The 18,771-nt window shown below is 37.6% G+C and overlaps 1 protein-coding gene across 7 annotated transcripts in view; it reads left to right on the top strand.

Annotated features, from left to right (window-relative positions):
- The window catches only part of LOC106062186 (B-cell CLL/lymphoma 9-like protein), a 160,203-nt gene extending 144,315 nt beyond the window's left edge, over nt 1-15,888 (top strand). For all 7 annotated transcript variants that reach the window (XM_056045253.1, XM_056045254.1, XM_056045250.1 and 4 more), the window contains 5 exons: nt 1,280-2,394; nt 3,391-3,462; nt 4,036-4,328; nt 4,826-5,572; nt 6,252-15,888. In XM_056045253.1, coding sequence (XP_055901228.1) covers nt 2,190-2,394; nt 3,391-3,462; nt 4,036-4,328; nt 4,826-5,572; nt 6,252-9,428 — 4,494 coding nt within the window. In that variant the 5' untranslated portion in view covers nt 1,280-2,189 and the 3' untranslated portion in view covers nt 9,429-15,888. The remainder of the gene's footprint in view (nt 1-1,279; nt 2,395-3,390; nt 3,463-4,035; nt 4,329-4,825; nt 5,573-6,251) is intronic.
- The last annotated feature ends 2,883 nt before the right edge of the window (nt 15,889-18,771 follow it).

Genomic DNA, 18,771 nt, shown 5'->3' with positions numbered 1-18,771 from the left:
GAATCCTTTTGGCACGAGGCAATAAGAAAATAGTCACAGATAAATGAGGGAAAATCAATTCGGGCATTCGTTTTGTTGAAATGTTAAGAGACTGACATTTTCATTGAAAAGAATAAACTATATAAACGGTTGATGGATACGATGTCTGGACCCGCCAACTTTTTTGCTGTCGTCTACATTTTTTTTTGTCTTGATGAGTTGATGTTAACATAGCCTATGTGTGAGCGAACATCTCATGTCATATGTGAACGAATGGGGCCTAGTTCATATCATGTGAATGAAAAGGGCCTAGCTCTTGTCCTATGTTGAGTGAAAAGGGCCTCACGAAGGCCTGGCTAATGTCATATGTGAGCGAAAAGGGCATAGGCCATGTCATAGGCCTGTGTGAGTAACGCGTTATATTTAGTATTAAATAAATACTTTTTGATTAATGCAACGTACGTGTGAGAGAGATTTTATGGCATCGAAGTAGCCACAGGTCATACTAATGCGATTATCCCTACAGCTCTGTCGTCCATAAATAGTTTTGGCCAACTTACCAGCTCATTCCATTTCTAGCCTGTTAGTTTTCTTCGATGTTTAGACTGCTGCAAGCTGTTGTCCATGTCCAAGGATAGGTTTTTCCATTGGTGTCCTGTTCGATTTTTTCTTGATGGAATTAACTTTCGTATAAATATTTTCTTTATGATTGGACTGTTAAGACTGCATGCAGCCCTAAAGAAAATAATAATTTGTAAAGTTCTCCTTCTGGTAAGTTAACCAAAACTTTAGTGGATCTTCTGACTTCCTGCAAAGCGCTCTATGGGAGATAACCATTTTAATCTCCACACGAGACTTAAGGGGTTATGGTTTGATCTAAATGAATAAGATAGATCTGTCTGAATCAATTGTTTTTTATTTTCATCCAAACTTCATTAGCATACAGTCACAGTTTGAGTTTGAGCCCTTGAAATTCAATTGCGTGGACATTTCTGTTGTACATTCCATTGTTTACATGAGTTTCACTGTTGACAGTTTCACTTATCTAGGAGTGAGATTTAGGATTTCATGAAACAAGGATTTGTATTTAAAGAAGACAAGATTTCTGGGATTTGCTTAGCTTGACAACAAAAGTTTTAATTCATTTGTAGAAACTTATTGCATGAATTTGGTTTTGATGTGAAGTAATTGTTTTAAAATATTTTTTTTGTTTGTGCATTATCTCTCTCTCTCTCTCTTATATTATGTACATATATATATAATTTTCTTTTTAATTTCTTTTACTTTTTTTTTGTTTCAGAATTTCTCTTGATCCAAATTGGAAAGCAACCTGCCACTCCTTGTTGGAAGAAAATCTCCCACTTTCTGGACACATGAAGACTTTGAAGAAGTCCCCAGTCTGTCTCTCTGTGTTCATACATGTCTCTCTCTCTCTCTCTAGTTAAGGACATAGAGAAAAGAAGGACTTCACAATCTGTGCATGCAACACAGACCAGTCATAAAGCACATTACCTTGTGTTACTTACACAACAGATGTCCACAGTTTACAGTCTGAATTAAGCCAACCTCCTGGAGGTTTAGCAAATTTAGCAGCTGATGTTTAGTTATTGATCTCTTCCCCCCCATCCACATGTTTGATTTAAAAAAAAAAAAAAAGAAACAATAACTTTTTTTTTTTTACACTAGGCGATGATCAATTCTGTGTTTTCTATATTTAAGTCATAAAGCAGGGAGAAGGCTTTAACGGATGGATTTAAAAAATATACATAGAGAGGCTTATGTATACAATTTGAAAAAAAAAAGGAAAGAAAAAAAGATTAAACCAGGGAGAGATTTGTAACATTTGGATTTGAAAATCTTTGTTCAGAATAAAATTTGGATCTATGTTGTCAAGTGAAGTTTAATGGAGAATTAATCTTGGCTAATGAAGTCATTCAAGTGTTATGAGGCAAAGATTCATGTGGGACTTTAGTATCTAGTGGATAGTAAATTTGATCTTAAGAGATTCTCAGCTTCGTATTTGTGGATTTATTCAAATTTGTGGATTATATTCATTTTTATATTTTAAAAAAAAGTGTTTTGTGCCCTGATGTAAAATATGTGTGGTTTGCCATACTGCTGTAGGCCTAGCCAGCCTACAGTGTCCAGAGCAGGCTGACCAGCGACCCCCCACTAGTGTCACGTGATCGCTGTGCTGCTGCTGGACAAGGATGAAGGAAAGGGTGGACTCTACCAAGATGCTGCGCGACCCGGGCATCAACCCTGGCATCAATGGCCCTGTCCAGGACTCTGCCATGCCTGGCGGGTTGACCAGCTTGGATGGGGTGGATGTCAAGGCTGAGATTAAGGAAGAAGATGGTAGAAAGTCCAGTGACTCCCGGCCACCTTCAAGGAAAATACCAAATGGAGATTCTGGTAATATATATGTACAATTGAACATTGAAATATGTTTAACCATTTGTTTAATGTGCTAAGTTTGTCTATGTTTAGCTGGTTTGAGCAGAACACAATATATCCAAAGTTCAATTTTCTGACTTTTCAACTTCAATTAATTTATTTTTGGTTAAAACTCACAAGAAGGCAAGAGGGCTTGACACTTGACTGCTAAATTGATTGACTTAAGTTCAAATCTGCAGTGTCCAGAGCAGGCTGTCCAGTGACCCCCACACACACACACACACTAGTGTCACATGATCACTGTTCTACTGCTGGAGAAGTACTGTTAAATTGATTGGCTTTAGTTCAAATCCCCAGTCAATTTTCAACTTCAGATTCCTAAGATTTATTGTGTGCACCCAATAGGAACTAAATAAAGCTTTTTTTTTCCCTGGCATCCTTATTAAAAACTGTCTGCTTCTACACATTGATCTTTACATGATCTGATTGGCTTCAGAACCTGGGTCCTTGGTTCGACTCTCAGTGAAGACTGTAATAGAATAATAAAATAATTTTTCCTTCACTTTGAATTAGGAAAATTATTTGGAATACAATGTTAAGAAAAATTAATTCATAATTCAGAGTGAAGAAATTCACTATGCAGGTTATTAAAAATACAGGGTGAAAAGGATTAGAATTATAATTCAACTTTCCATACAATAATTGTGTTGCTATATTTGTAAGTTATTAGCATACAATCAATACAAAAAATATGGGGGGGGGGGAGAAGTGTCACCATTGGCAGCTTTCAGTTGTCTCACTGGCTGGTCAAGGAGAATAAAAAAAAAACAACCTGTGTACTTAGTAATTGTCCACTGAACCATGTGGATGTCTTTTAGCCCCACCCTCCCAAACCACCCCAATAGTTCTCTAGCCAGTGTGGTGTACCAATATGGAGAGTGAACTCTCAGTGACCCAGGGTCAGGGAATGATAATGTTGAACTTTGAAATTGTTGAAAAACATGTCTCTTTCAGAGAGCACAATGGCTGTCAAGACAGAGGACAACAATAACAAAAGGATCAAAGTGGAGAAGAAATCTGACAGCAGTAAGTGGGAACAAAGCATATTCTCTCCATAGGGTTTGTTTTCTCTCTCTCCATCCTTTCCAAGGCCCTTCTCTGGACCCCTCTGTAGACACACATTTCCATAGCACACACACACACATTTATTTTAGGAACTTCTAATAAGCAGGTGTCTTTTCACTTTTGTGATTGGCTTTACTGTACTTTTCCATGTGTCACATTATATTGGCTGGATGCTCAGCATGGATCACTCTCACTTTATCTGAACCCATTGTGAACACATTGGGCTGGGCTTTCCTTATTGTGTAAGCAATTTTTAAATGAGTTTATTCTTAAACTGCTTCTGTGTATTCAGCTTTAAAACTCACACATCAGAAAACTATCACATGATGTTACTCTGGTTAATAGCTTAATCTATGATTATGTTACTCATGTCAGTGACATTACTTTTATGCCTAAGGCTTCAAGTAGGATTGTACATTTAGATCTACTTCTTTTCCTAATAAATTATTTTAAAGGTGTGTATAAAAACTAATTGGTATCTTAGTCATACTGAAAATTTTGTGTCTAACATTTCTGCATTATTTTATCCATCAGGCAAGAAAGAAAATGGAAAGCCAGGTTCAGTTGGTCCTGATAGTCAGAAGGCATCGCCCCAGCCCCCAACACCCCAGCACCCTTCATCGGGTGGCACGACTCCGGCCACCATGATGCCTTCACAGCATGGAATGATGGGCTCCTTTGAGCCTCCATTCATGCAACAGCAAAGCGAGATCTTTGTCTTCTCCACACAGTTGGCCAACCAGGCAGCGGAGAGCGTCCGGCTTGGCCAATGTAAAAGTATTATACAGTATCACATGGATCATCCAAATACAAAAGCATTTTTAGCTGTAAGTTATCTGTAGTGTTATCTTTAGTGTTATGGGACAGAGTATCCAAGTGGTTTTGTGGCTGCATTGTTGGAGGAAGCACAATTTTTACACATGGCATTGTAAGGTTGATCCTTGAGTTCAGCCTCAACCATCTCCTAATGGTTACCCAGCCTTAGCCAGAGAAAGTTTTAGGTCATTGTGACCCTAAATTGCTGGATCTGTTCATTTGTACAATCTTTGCTTATCATTGTTACCAGTCCATTCTTAGTTTCCTAGCATTTCCTTGTGCTGGTAAAAAAATCATTAAAAATAGCTTAACAGCTTCACCAAAACCTGAGATTGAAATGTGTTTTATTTAAAGTATCCATTATAAATAACATAAATAAATCAATGTTGGACTATTTTGTTGCAAAAATTAAATTAAATAAATTCTAAAAAAAAAAAAAAACGTTTTAATTACATTTAAACATACCCTTTTCTAATTATACATTTTTCTTTAAATTTTTTTTTTTCAGAAAAATCCACTTAAGGGAAATAATTTTCGACAAGGCATGCCACCCAACATGATGGGAGGGGGTATGAAAGGGCAGCCAGGTCCTGGTATGATGCGCATGCACAACCCTATGCAACCTAACTGGGGACCACAGATGCCGCAGGGGCCTGGCATGGATGACCCAGGCATGATGGGCCCCGGAGGGATGATGCCAAATGGGCCTTACCAACCTGGTGGCCCGGGTCCACGGATGATGGGAGGGTGGCCTGGCCAAGGTTGTGGTGGCCCCCACCCTCATAGTCATGGACCCATGGGTCCTGGTGGATATGGACCAGGTAGTTTAATGGACATGGAGAATGAGCTAATGATGGCTGGCCACCTCAACCCAAACATATCTTCTAGCCAGGTGCCAGATGAGAACCTGACCCTGGAACAAAGGCAGCACAGATCTAAGGGCCTGGCCCAGCTCACCAAAATTCATCAGATGCTGATGGGTGTAAATGGGCAGCATGACGGGAATCAGCCACCCATGGGCCCTGATGGTCAACCATGTGGGCCATCCATGTACCCAGGCGGCCCTGGAATGATGTCGCCGCAGCAGCAGGCCATGATGTCTCAGCAGCAGGCTATGATGTCACAAGGAGGCATGATGCACCCTCATGGCATGATGTCCCCTCAGCATCAACATATGATGGCACAGCAGGGTATGCCACCCTATGGACCTCGAGGTCCACCTGGAATGGTACCTGGCATGAATGGAAAGGAGCAGGTTTGTATATTATCAAAATATTGTTATACATTGGTAGTCATTTCTGTAAAATACATTGCTTTTATTTACATGTGGATTAGCTAGGGAAAAAGAAATATATTGCGTAAATTTAGGAAACTATTGTATAGGCTTTCAAGGTTTTTCTAATCACTTTTTAGAATGTATTTTTCTTAATTGAACATTTGTTTGAATAATCTGTAATCACATGTAACTTTGCAAAATATTTTGTAACTAGTTTTTCTTCATCGCTAAAACTATAAGCAAAAGAAATTACATTAAATATCTGAAGATAAATTATCTGATTTATCAGTGAAGTAAATTTGGATTTGTTGCATATTTTCTTTATCTATTTAGCATGGTAGACTTGTTTGTGTAACACTTGTGCTTTAACATAATTAATTGAAAAATAGAATTATTCCTATCTACATAGAAATTTATATTTTAGTGCAGCTGGAAGAGAAAATATAGTTTCAAAAAATCTAAGTATCACTTTTATTCAAAAGATTTTTCTAATTTGTTCATGTCAAGCTTTTGTAAATTATCATTATATAACAATTTTTGCAACGTCTTGATTCTGTTTCAATATTTGTCGGACAAAAAATGCTCTAGAATGCTTTTACTCTAGATCAGATGATTCTGTAAATTTATATTAATTCCATGATTGTTTTTCTGTCCATAGTATCAGGCTCAGCATGACTGGTATCAAATACAGAGAGAGTATTACATGGAGAAGCAACATCGGATGCAACACATGGCAGCTAATAGAGGTCCTCTTATGGAGCCTGGGCCACCTCCATCTTATTATTCATCTATATCACAGAAACATGGGGGCATGGGCCCAGCATCTCCCAATATGAACGGTATGAGGATGCCTATGCCACCCCATGGGCCTCATGGCCCGATGGGTCCTGGAATGGACCCTGATGGAATGGGCATGTATGGAGGGCCACCTGATATGTGCCGGCCGCCTCACATGGGTATGGAGCCCATGCCTGGAATGCATGGGTATCCCCCTCACGGCATGCCACCCCAGGGGCCCATGGATCCAGGATTTGACCCAACTATGCCTGGTGGAATGCCACCCGTGATGGGGCCTGGCCCTCCGGGACCAGGCGGGCCCCGGCATCATGGACCCATGAGGCAAGCGCACATGATGGGACCCAACGGCATGATGCCAGGCATGAAAAGCTCCAGCCAAGTAATTCTCCACAGGGCAGGTAACCCAGAACAGTTCAATCCTGAGACAATGGGTGGAGTTGTTCCTCCAGTGACTGCATCATCAGGTAGCAACAACAGCAAACCACCTCCTAGCTATGCACAAGCTCAGAAACGCAAACGTGGTGATGACATGGACGATTCTTACGCCAAAGGAAACCTCCAGCAGACTCCATCCCCCACTAAAATCCATTATCACCTGAGCCAGTTTGAAGGGCAAGAATTAACTATTACTAAACAGCTGAACTCTGCCTTTGTAGCTGGCAGTGGAGGAGATGAGTCGAACTCTATAGGACCTGCACTAGGCAGTGGCTCACTTGGGACTACAACTCCTGGTGGTCATTACAATAGCCATGCAAACTCTCCCTTACATAGTGGTCCAGGTTCTAATAAAGGACCACACTCTAACTCCAGTCAGACTTCTAGCAACATGGCTAACTCACCAGCTGTTTCCACAGCAGGACCCTCACCTCATCATCTTCCTCAAGGGCCGTCAACTCCTCACTCCTCCACCACAACCAATGCTGGTGCCAACATAAGACTATCTCACTTTGATCCCCCATCTATCAGCAACGGAGTTGGCAGTGCACCACACACTCCCAACTCCAAGGCTTCATCTGCCATGTCTAACATCACATCAGCTAGCTTAGCCAACCTGGCCAAAGGGGTGGAAAACCTGTCCAATCAGATGCAGCAGAACATGATGCAGGGAGGGCCATTCCACAGCATACAAGTGCAGGGCCAAATGACCAGCAGCAGTGGTGGCAGCAACAGCAGTTCGAACAGCTCCAGCAGCGGCTCCCTATCCACATCTGCAGCAACCACATCTTCATCTACATCATCCTCATCTGCCGTCCCCAATCCAAACTCTGGGGTTAACAGCCAAGCGCCAAGTGCCCCTAGTGTGAACAATACATACATAGCCCAGAACATGTCTATCTCTCAAGTGAATGTCCCTCCTAATCACCCTTCAATGAACAATTATGTAAATATGCAGATGCAGTGTATGAATGCTGAGTCCCCTCATATGAACATGCCCCCATGCAGCATGCAACATGGAGGCATGGGGCCCCAAATGGGCCCAGGATCTGGAATGATGGGAGGAGGGTCAAGGCCTGGAATGTCTCACCACATGACTCAGTCTCAGAGCATGATGTCTTCAATGACACCTTTACCTGGTGGACCTAGTCCAGGTATGGGTCCTGGGCCCGCACTGCCCTCCACTCCCATGTCTGCGACCATGAACCCATCCATACCTCCTCATAGACCAAACTCATCTTCCAGTATGCCCCCAACACCTCCCACACTGTCCAAAGGTAGCCAGTTTACCAGCCCTCCCCTCTCACATACTCAGCTGAGTGGGTCAGGCCCACCTTCACTGAGTGGTGTAACATCACCGTCCTTCCCTATAACATCGAGTTCAAACTCCAGCGTTCAGATACAGCAAAAGGGCCATAACACGATCCAGTATCTTCCAGCCAACCCACCTACATCCCAAGCATCAGGAACAAAGCAAAGGACTGAGATAGACTATAGCATGCCTCGGTTCCCATCCCCACTTCACAACATGGATGGGAAGAATCCTTCATCAACTTTACAGTACTACCCTAACTCTTCACCAACGGGTCTCAGAGGTGGCCCTCCAATGTCCAGTGCCCTCTCTGCAGCTGTAGCCATGGGACCTGAATTCGCTAATCAAGCAACCATTGCTATGCATCAATCTGCCTCTATGATGAGGAGCTCAAGCATACCTGACCTTCAAGCCATGCAGAACACCGGACCCAGCATGCCACCATCCCAAATGAATATGTCTCATGGCATGGGGCATTCCATGGGAATGGGACCCATGGATAACAATGGACATATGGTGGGCTCAATGATGGGTGGCCCTGATCCTATGATGAGCATAAGCAGCATGCGGCCTGGCCACTCCCCTGGCGCTATAAGGTCTATGCCACCTGGGATGGGACCAGGCAGCTTAGAATGTGTTTCGCCGATTCCTGGAATGGGTGGTTATATTAATAATGGGCCCTCCATAGAACAAGCTCAGGCACAGGCCCAGGCACATGCTGCAATGATGATGCAAGGTAATAGCCAAATACCATCTTCATCTCCACATGGACCTATGCCCTCAGGTGGCCCTTCACCGCTTATGACACATGGCCCAATGCCTGGTAGTTCTATACATGGTCCCATGCCACCTGGAGGAATGCCAGGCTCCTCCCCTCATCACATGCAAGGGCCTCCGATGGCCCATGGCCCAATGTCTGGCTCAATGCCAGGCCCATCACCGCACGGTCCAATGCAAGGGCCATCTCCACATAATCCCATGTCTGTCCCCTCACCGCACAACCCAATGTCTGGCTCTATGCCTCCACATGGACATATGGGCCACATGCATGGACCAGGCATGGCCCCTGTTGGCATGCCCCGACACCCTGGGATGGGTGGAATGAGGATGCCCTCACCAGGAATGGGGGGAATGCCTCTTGGACCAGGACAGTATGGTGGAATGCAGTATCCAGGGTATCAACAGGACTATTACTCACAGGGCCCACCTAGGGGTCACCCGCGGCAAATGATGCCTGGCATGATGGGTGGTGGAGGCCAGCCATACGGAATGATGCCAGGACCAAGTTGAGACATAAATAAACTACTTAAATAAAACTTTCAGCCTACTTGAATGTGTTTACACACTGACCAAATAACACAATCCAAATTGTCTAGCATGGTCAATGCAGGTGTTTTGAATCTGAAAACACAAGAAGTGAAATTATCAAGAATGGACAGAATAACACAAGTGTTCAAGTTACCACAAGTGTGTTACCAGGAGAAGAACACAAGTGTTTAACATGTTATGACCTGAGCAAAGCAATACCACAACATAATGGACACTGACATAATAGCATGTACATGAATAGTCTCTGTAGGTTAAAATCTTGACCACATCAACAAAATGTTATATATTGTCTTTCATGAGGTCAACTCAGTTGTCAACTATTTCTGCTAATTTACCTTTATTTTTATTTGTTAAACTTAAAGGCTTGTTTACATTATTCTTAGTTCTAGGTAAAAATAACTGGAAGTCTGTTGTTACTAGATATTGTCAAATTACACAATGAATGTGTATATCATACTATTCACCATCTATTGAAAACCACATCAATGAGGATGTCCATTTAGTACCAAACTTATGTGTACAGTCATCTGTACCATAGATAGCAGTATCAAGATATTTTTTTTCATAACTGCCTAGAATTCTTTTGTAGAATTCCCAACTAGAAAAACCAGCCTAAATAAGGAGGAAAAAAAAGCTTTTTCTTTTTTCATAATATACTGTAATCAGTGCTTCTAAACTTTTCATTCACTTGCACTCAAAACTTCAATGATTGACATTCTCTTTCAAAGTGCAACTGATTTTAATCAACTCAAGAGTTGTATATTTCAAACATTTCTCCAATGAAATTGTGTAAGGGAGTTAACATTAAAGAGGAATTAAATCCTACTTACTGTAGTAAGTCCTGTAGGACAGCTTTTCAATAATGTTGTAGTTTGACACTGGACACCTAGAGAGCTATAGCCTTACTTTAAATGTACAAATGTCCAGAGGTTTAAAACAAATATTCAAATCAAGTATGTTAGAACAACAACAAGTTTTCAGGATAAGTATGACTGGATGAGATGCATCTCTAAATTATTCTCTATTGATTCTTTTGAAAGAACAAACACATTTCTTTCCTTATTTTATTTAAAACATGGCAGTCAGTGTTTAACGTTAGAATGATCTGTAGTAGCTTCCATTAGATAAGGCTTGACAACATTCCAGAGAATTTCAGCCTGGGTTGTTTTTTTTTTTAAGTGTATAGAAAAGATTTATACATGTTACTGTGAATAAGATTATTTCCACTCTTAAATAACTCTTTTAGTCTATAAGTTGCAATTAGTTTTTATTTTATAAAGATTTAAGACTGCTATAGTGGGCCAAATGAGGCGTATTGCTAGTTTATTTTTTTAAAGTTTTTGATCATTACAAGATATCAGCTGATGAAGGGTCATCTCTGTTGTCATATATAATATTGAAAAATGTGATCCAGCATATAAGATCTTACAACATTATCATTTGATCTCCTTTAATAGTTGGTTTTGCCGAAGCACTGACCTCATTATATTGTACCTGGTTTCTGAATCAATTACTCTCTCGCTTGTCCAGTGACTAAGCAGACTCGAGGTCATTTATCTGTTTAGTTTGTTTTGAAGTTTTTAAGCCAATAGCTAATTTTTGTATTCTAATTGAAATTGTGCCTTAGATATTTCCATTCAGTGAGTACCCTACGCTGGACAATTGCTGATCATGTGTTTTTTATTATGGTTTCATTCACTTTACTTACTCGAAGCTGATGTTTTCAGATATACTAAGTTCTTCCCTTTTTAGCAAACATGTTTATTGTTTTGTTTTTGTAAACTGCTGGTAGAAAGGATTTTAATTTTGGCTAGTTCCCTAACCCTGCTTACCTACTCCCCCCCCCTCCCATTGCTGCCCTCACTCCCCCTACTTCCGCTACCAAATAAAAAAACAACTGCTTGCTGAATTATCGTTGGTATTTCATCTTTTTCCAAGTCTGATGGTTAATTTGTTCTCATGTCCACTTTGGTCAAAGACTTAATTTAAACATATAGGTAGTTTGTTCTCATTTCCACTTACTTTGGTCAAAGACTTAGTTTAAACTTGTAGGTAGTTAGTTCTCATGTCTACTTTGGTCAAAGACTTGATTAAAACTAGTAGGTAGAGATAAGTTTATACGAATGAAGAATGATCGTAATTATTTTTATTTAAAGTAAATTGTTCATATAATTAATTTCTTTTGACTGTATCAGCTTAAACCAATTGTTCCTTGTACAATCTTGCAGTTCTGTTTTTTTTTTTTATTCTTATTAAAACCACACATCAGATCTCATTTACAAATATTTTTTTGTGAGCCTCTACTGCTACTGCTGGGTGACTTTTTATGTTATTCCATACAACGCAACCTTCATTCTTTTTACTATTCTGTTGATGTTAGGTGTAATCTGAGTTTAGAGTCATCTGTGTGCTGATGAGGTGTTGACTTGTTTGATCCAGTGGTCTAGCTTTACACTTGTACATACATCTCTATATTCCTATCAATTCTATAGATCAATGAAATATTTGCTGTACACATTGACATTTTGTTCTTGTCACTTTTTTATCAAGTTTTATATATCTCCTAATTTTTGTTTTTGTATGCTTCCTTCAGAGGTCAAAGTTCAGGATTTGCTCAACATGCTCATACTTTTAGCTGACAGTAGTGCTCTATGCCTTGAATGTATCATTTTGACATACAGTTTCTTTAGGAAGACTTGAATAGCTTATCCTCTAGGATTCGTCCTTCTAGGTAGTAAATATTTGAAAATTAAATCAACACCTGGCTGAAGGTCTGTCTCACTGTTGAGCCAGCCAGTAATGCAAAGGACCTTAGGAAAAAAAATTCTCTTAACATGAAACTTAGAATGTTTTTAAAATTAAGTGAAAGATCCGACAAAATGGCATCAGGTGTATCTGTTTAAACCTGTGTGTTTATAATGCAAAAACTAGTAGCTTTACAAACATAGAAATAGCAGTCTCCACATCTTGACATGTGAATGGATGTTTGTTATTTGGTGAAGTATTTGGTGTTTCTTAATGAACTTTACAAAAACAACACTTAACATAAATAATCGAACTCAACTGCAACGATCATTCATTTCTGTTTATGGTGATCCTGATTTACTTTTGTTATTTGTTTGTACAGAAGGCTGTCTATAAAATGACATGTTCATAATTTGACTCTAAATAAAACAAAGTGTTTTCCCAACTTGTATACATTTCTGTTTTGTTCAAATATCATGGCCACATATCAGATTATTTCTTTATACCTTGTATTGTGAGGTGTGATGCTTGTATAGATTCATTTAGTTAGGGGTAAAACAATTTAACATATATTTCAAAGATCACCAAAATCTCTGGTTCATTTTGCTGTGCATAACAATAGATTTTGTCTTCAATGAATGAATAAATTAATGTATGCAAGATGTTTGTTTCATTAATTCCTGACATCTGTATTTTTATTTTATTGAATAGTTAAAAGTTCTTGCAACAAGCAATGACACTAATGTGCAAGAGAAACTCATTTGAAATGCGTTCCATTTAAAGAACTTGCACTACAGCTTGTAATGACATGCATATTAACAGAATGTATTGAAGAATGCACATTATAATTACTGCATGGTTGTTGTATGGTTTGATCTCTAATGCATTAGTAACATGAGTGTTATAGATCAGGCTGTAACTCTCTGCTAGAACTGATCTGATAGTGGCGCAAAGTCAAATATCTCCATCAATAAAACCTTTTTTAAAGGCTAAAATTGCTTTTCTTATTAATGAATTAATATTATACCATACCCTTGAGAGGCCTCTTAAAGTAGTTAATATAGAATCTACACCTAGAGATGACCTCTTAACTTTTTCAGTGCGGGGTTACTCTCAAGGAGTAACTTCACTAGCGCTGCTGGTGGAGACCAATTTTCTTGTAAAATAAAATCAAATGTTTAAGTTATATTATAACGTGAAAAAGTTACTGATAGTTTTAGTAACTCTAACCACCATAAAGATTTTTGTTAGTTTAGGAAAACTCCATTGTTTTGATCAAAATAATTCGCACTGAAAGAGGTAAGTAGTTAATATAAAATCTAATCTAAAGTTTGTATTATGTGAAGGTGACTAAAGATGTTAGTCTCTGCCTTGAAAACTTGTTGCTATTCTAGACCACCTTGTTTTTAGAAATGTTTGTTTTTTCTGTTCTCTTAGCCTTTAATATAATCCACTGACAATTATATGTTATGTCAAGCCACTATATGTAATCCATGGACATATCCATTGTATATATACTACAGTTTTCACCTTTGTGTACATGTCTAGCTGGACCTATGTGATATTTCCATTGTAGAAAACTTGGTCCCTCTCTGTAGCACAGTCTGTTACACTGTTCATCAATTTGTTTGTAAAATGTTTTACATGTTTCGGATGTTCCTTCAGAGTTGAAGATAGTTTACATCCTAGTCCAAACCTCCCGCAGGACGACGGGGGATGGGAGCGGGCAAGGATTTGAACCCTCGACCATCGATAAATCCAAACGACAGTCCAGCGCGCAAACCGCACGACCAGGCAGCCATCCAATGGTTAGTTGTGTTTTGTTTGTGTTTGTCCTTTAACATATTTTGTTAACAAAAAAAATAAGCTTTAGCATAATGAGGAAAACTTGTATTTTGTGGGAGCTTGAAAAATTATTACATTTTATAAATTAAATAGTTAGAGATTATTCCCTAAAATTAATAAAGACAATGCTTATGAAGTATTTATTAAGTGTAATATATATGTCTCTCCTTCTGTCTCAGAAGACATCCATGGAAGACAAGGGGTGCGCTTTAATAGTGGTGATGAAAAGAAAGTGTATTTCTAGAAGAACCATTAATAACAGCATTACTTGTTCATTGTGGCACTGGCTGGTCATTCAGTAGACACAATCCTTTGCTTTATTTGATCTATAGATCAGAGTAAGGAAGAAAAAAAGTACTACTTTTGTTTTCCTTCATAGATATTTACCATGTCATTGTAATAAAACTGTTGCTTCCCTTTGAGACAGGGTAATATACTTACTACTCAAACCATCGTACAAGAATATGTTTCTACCTGGCATAATATTCTCATGTCCTGTTTGTCTAGTGTTGCTCTAGTATTTGGAAAACAAATACAATGCTGTACTAGTATGGTCTCAAGAAGGTATAAAGCTGTGCTAGAGAATAGTTTCAGCCAGTAGATGAATCCCCAATCTGTTGCAATTGCTTAGCATTAGAGTTTCTATTTTAGAATTTGTATGAAATTTACTTGTGTGTGTATATATATATATATATACATACATATTTTTTGAAAATAATGGACAAATGTAGTCTCTCTAGAATTCTGTGAAATAGGAAATGCTGTCATAATGGTCATCCAAGTCAGATGGGAAATTAAAATGTGTTACTACTAGATGAATCCTCTTCATGCCTGGGTGCAGCATGTCCTCATTCTAAATCATGCCATACATTGACCACCCTGCATATACAAAAGAACATATCAACTAAACCTTGCCAAAGTTTGTTTCCATTGCATTTTAAAACCACATTTTTTTGGTCTTTTGTTATATATAGCAACATGTCATAGCCACAAGCCGCTCTGTCCCAGTGTTGGCTAAATGTAGCTTCTATATAGAATTTTTTTTTATCTGTGTGCAATGTTGATATATGAAAGTTTTTTTTTAAATCATACTTTTATATTTTGCATGTGAAAAAAACAACTCACACACACACACTCAATGAACAGCTATAACATTGTTATAGTTGAACTTTGTGAGATTTGATGGTGTTCCCCATCTTCCTGTATAGCTCCCCTTTTTTTTTTTTTATTATGTTCCAATGAATGGAATGCAGAGGTGTCTAGGAAGACTTTGACAGCGAATGTAATATTTGTACATTTATACATAACACTATATACATATATACCATCATGTTTTGTTAGAAGTATATACTAGTAGTTTCATAATGGAGTGTCTGTATTTTTTGTATCACTGATTTGTTGGTGTGTGTCTCTGCTCTTCATCTACTTCAAAGAAAAACTCAACATTTGTGAATAGATACGTCTCTCTATATATAGATCTATATTTTCTAACTTGCCTGATACATTTGTTTTGTTTCTTGTTCAAATGATATCATGGAGATTTCCTTTTAGTTTTTGTTTGTTTTATATTTGGACATTGATGTGTATATGAGCTGAACATTAAAATTGTGCAGATATTTGATTTCCCATGTCTCTCCCTCCTCATGTGTATCTAACCAGCCAATCAGAGCACTTGACACACTGTTGCTTGATTTTGTTAAAAAAGTATGCTCTTTTGTCTTTTTTTTTTATATTATTATTATTGGTATTCATTTTTTTTTAACTCTCTCTCTCTCTCTATTTTTAACTTTCTCTCTATTTTGATGACAAATAAAATTTACTATTATATTAAGATTTGATGTTGATTTTTGATAATTTATTACAAATTTTAAGCATTTAATTATTTTTTAATTTATTAAAAGTGTGTATATAATACTTGTGGTGGCCAAGTGGTAAAGCACTTCACTTCAAAATAGAGCAGTGAGATTCATAACAAATGAATATTCACATTTGACTAGAGTAACACCTTCAGGATAGAAGACTTAAAAGTAAAGTAGCAATTATACATAAAACACAGAACCATAATCTTCAAATATAAAAACAAAATTTAATAAAATACTCAGAAAGACACAAAGATAAAGGCACATTCCTCGTTCCATATGCTAGGACAAATTTGTACAAATACTCCTTCTTCCCTAGTGCTATTAGAGCATGGAATGGGTTGCCTGAGCTAGCCAGGAAAACCAGTGACTTGGCAGAATTTAAGTCATTGGTTAATATGCATGACTGAATGCATGACACGTAGGACGTAATCATCTTATTTTTTGAAGTAACGTCTGTATTATGTAAGATAAGATTTCCAAACTGAGGGCTCTCAAGTTCAAATCCCAGTGAAGATTTTGAACTTCAGGATTTTAAAGGCGCCCATAAGTCCACCCAGCTCCAATAGGTACCTAAAATATGTTTGTGGGACACAAAAATAATCTTTACATCCACTGCTGCCAGAGATCATAAAGGTCTGAAAGGGTATTTTTACTTAGCTTACTTTAGCATAGACTTCATGAGCTGAGTTTCATAATCCAAATAAGAAATTAAATACTACACTAATTCGACCAATATAGTTTGTAGAAAATGAAATACTACAGTAATTCGACCAATATAGTTTGTAGAAAATGAAATACTACAGTAATTCGACCAATATAGTTTGTAGAAAATGAAATACTACAGTAATTCGACCAATATAGTTTGTAGAAAATGAAATACTACAGTAAATCGACCAATATAGTTTGTAGAAAGTGAAATACTACAGTAATTCGACCAATATAGTTTGTAGAAAATGAAATACTACAGTAATTCGACCAATATAGTTTGTAGAAAATGAAATACTACAGTAATTCGATCAATATAGTTTGTAGAAAATGAAATACTACAGTAAATCGACCAATATAGTTTGTAGAAAGTGAAATACTACAGTAATTCGACCAATATAGTTTGTAGAAAATGAAATACTACAGTAATTCGACAATATAGTTTGTAGAAAGTGAAATACTACAGTAAATCGACCAATATAGTTTGTAGAAAGTGAAATACTACAGTAATTCGACCAATATAGTTTGTAGAAAATGAAATACTACAGTAATTCGACAATATAGTTTGTAGAAAGTGAAATACTACAGTAAATCGACCAATATAGTTTGTAGAAAGTGAAATACTACAGTAATTCGACCAATATAGTTTGTAGAAAATGAAATACTACAGTAATTCGACCAATATAGTTTGTAGAAAATGAAATATTACAGTAAGTAATTCGACCAATATAGTTTGTAGAAAATGAAATATTACAGTAAGTAATTCGACCAATATAGTTTGTAGAAAATGAAATATTACAGTAAGTAATTCGACCAATATAGTTTGTAGAAAATGAAATACTACAGTAATTCGACCAATATAGTTTGTAGAAAATGAAATACTACAGTAATTCGACCAATATAGTTTGTAGAAAATGAAATACTACAGTAATTCGACCAATATAGTTTGTAGAAAATGAAATAATACGATTCTTTCTAAATAGTTTTAAGAAATGAAATAATACAATAATGCTTCTATATTAAAAAGAAAAATAACACACTTTTAGTTATAGATCTGTTTGCCTAAATTTTATAAACTTATTTTTTAAAGGAAAATTGTACAATGCTAAGGCTTCATACCACCAATTACACTTTTACCTGCTAGTTCAGAAACCCTCTCGTGGAACCTCAGTTCAAGAAAATTTGAATGAACTAGGGCATACGGATTAAGCCACGAAATTTATAACAAACGAATATTCACATTTGACTAGAGTAACAGCATTAGTAAAATCACCCAATTTAGAGACACTTCAGAACAGAAGACTAAAAAAGGAAAGCAGGGTTTCTGCACGAAAGTCAATATGAAATTTCAAGACTTTTCCATGAGAAATTTTATAATTCCAGGACATAAGATTCGCGCCAAAATATTATATAACAATAGTCAAAGTTGGTGTAATTTAGGTTTAATAATTAAATTGAATTACCATACTCATGGTATACAAAATTCCTGTCATCACTGCCCAGAGTTTAGAAAATTCAGTGTTCACAAGCTAGCTAAAGAAATTATTCAGTCTATCAGAGGTGACACTGAAGAACTGGAATGCAGCAGAACTTGTGGTTAAAACAGAATTGTGCCATAGTGTAAATTCAGATTCAATGCTCTCACAATCATCTGCACTGATACGGCCAAGCAGAACCAAGATGCTCAAAGTGGCATATAAATCATTTATGGAGCTATCAAAATCTTGCAAAGCTTTTTGTCTTTTGCCATTTTAAACTCTGGCCAATAGCATCCTTCAATGGAGATTTTTCAAAGAGTTTGAGAACTATTGTCAGCAGAAACTTTCTGCTTTCCATCTGGAAATTTAAAACATCCCTAGCGCTGGCTTTAGTTTTAATTTAGATTTTTTGTATCAGCCAAATCTACATTAAGCAGTGCTGAAACAGAAGTACATTCTTTGAAAACAGCTGGTGTCATTAATCTTTTCTACAATGACTGAAGCATACTAAAAAGGTCTTGGGCCATAAAGCAATAAAGGGCAACTAACAATAATGCATCTGATTGATGATGAAAGCGGAAGAAGCCTACAGGGAAGCAGATCTGAAACTAAACAGAAGTCGGGGGATAAACGAGACTGGATTAAACAGAAGGGCCAGGAGGCACAAGC

This window comes from Biomphalaria glabrata, chromosome 10 (assembly GCF_947242115.1).
Source record: "Biomphalaria glabrata chromosome 10, xgBioGlab47.1, whole genome shotgun sequence".
Classification (NCBI taxonomy): domain Eukaryota; kingdom Metazoa; phylum Mollusca; class Gastropoda; family Planorbidae; genus Biomphalaria; species Biomphalaria glabrata.
The sequence above is the reverse complement of the archived record's forward strand: the minus strand, read 5'-3'. Positions and strand labels throughout refer to the sequence as shown.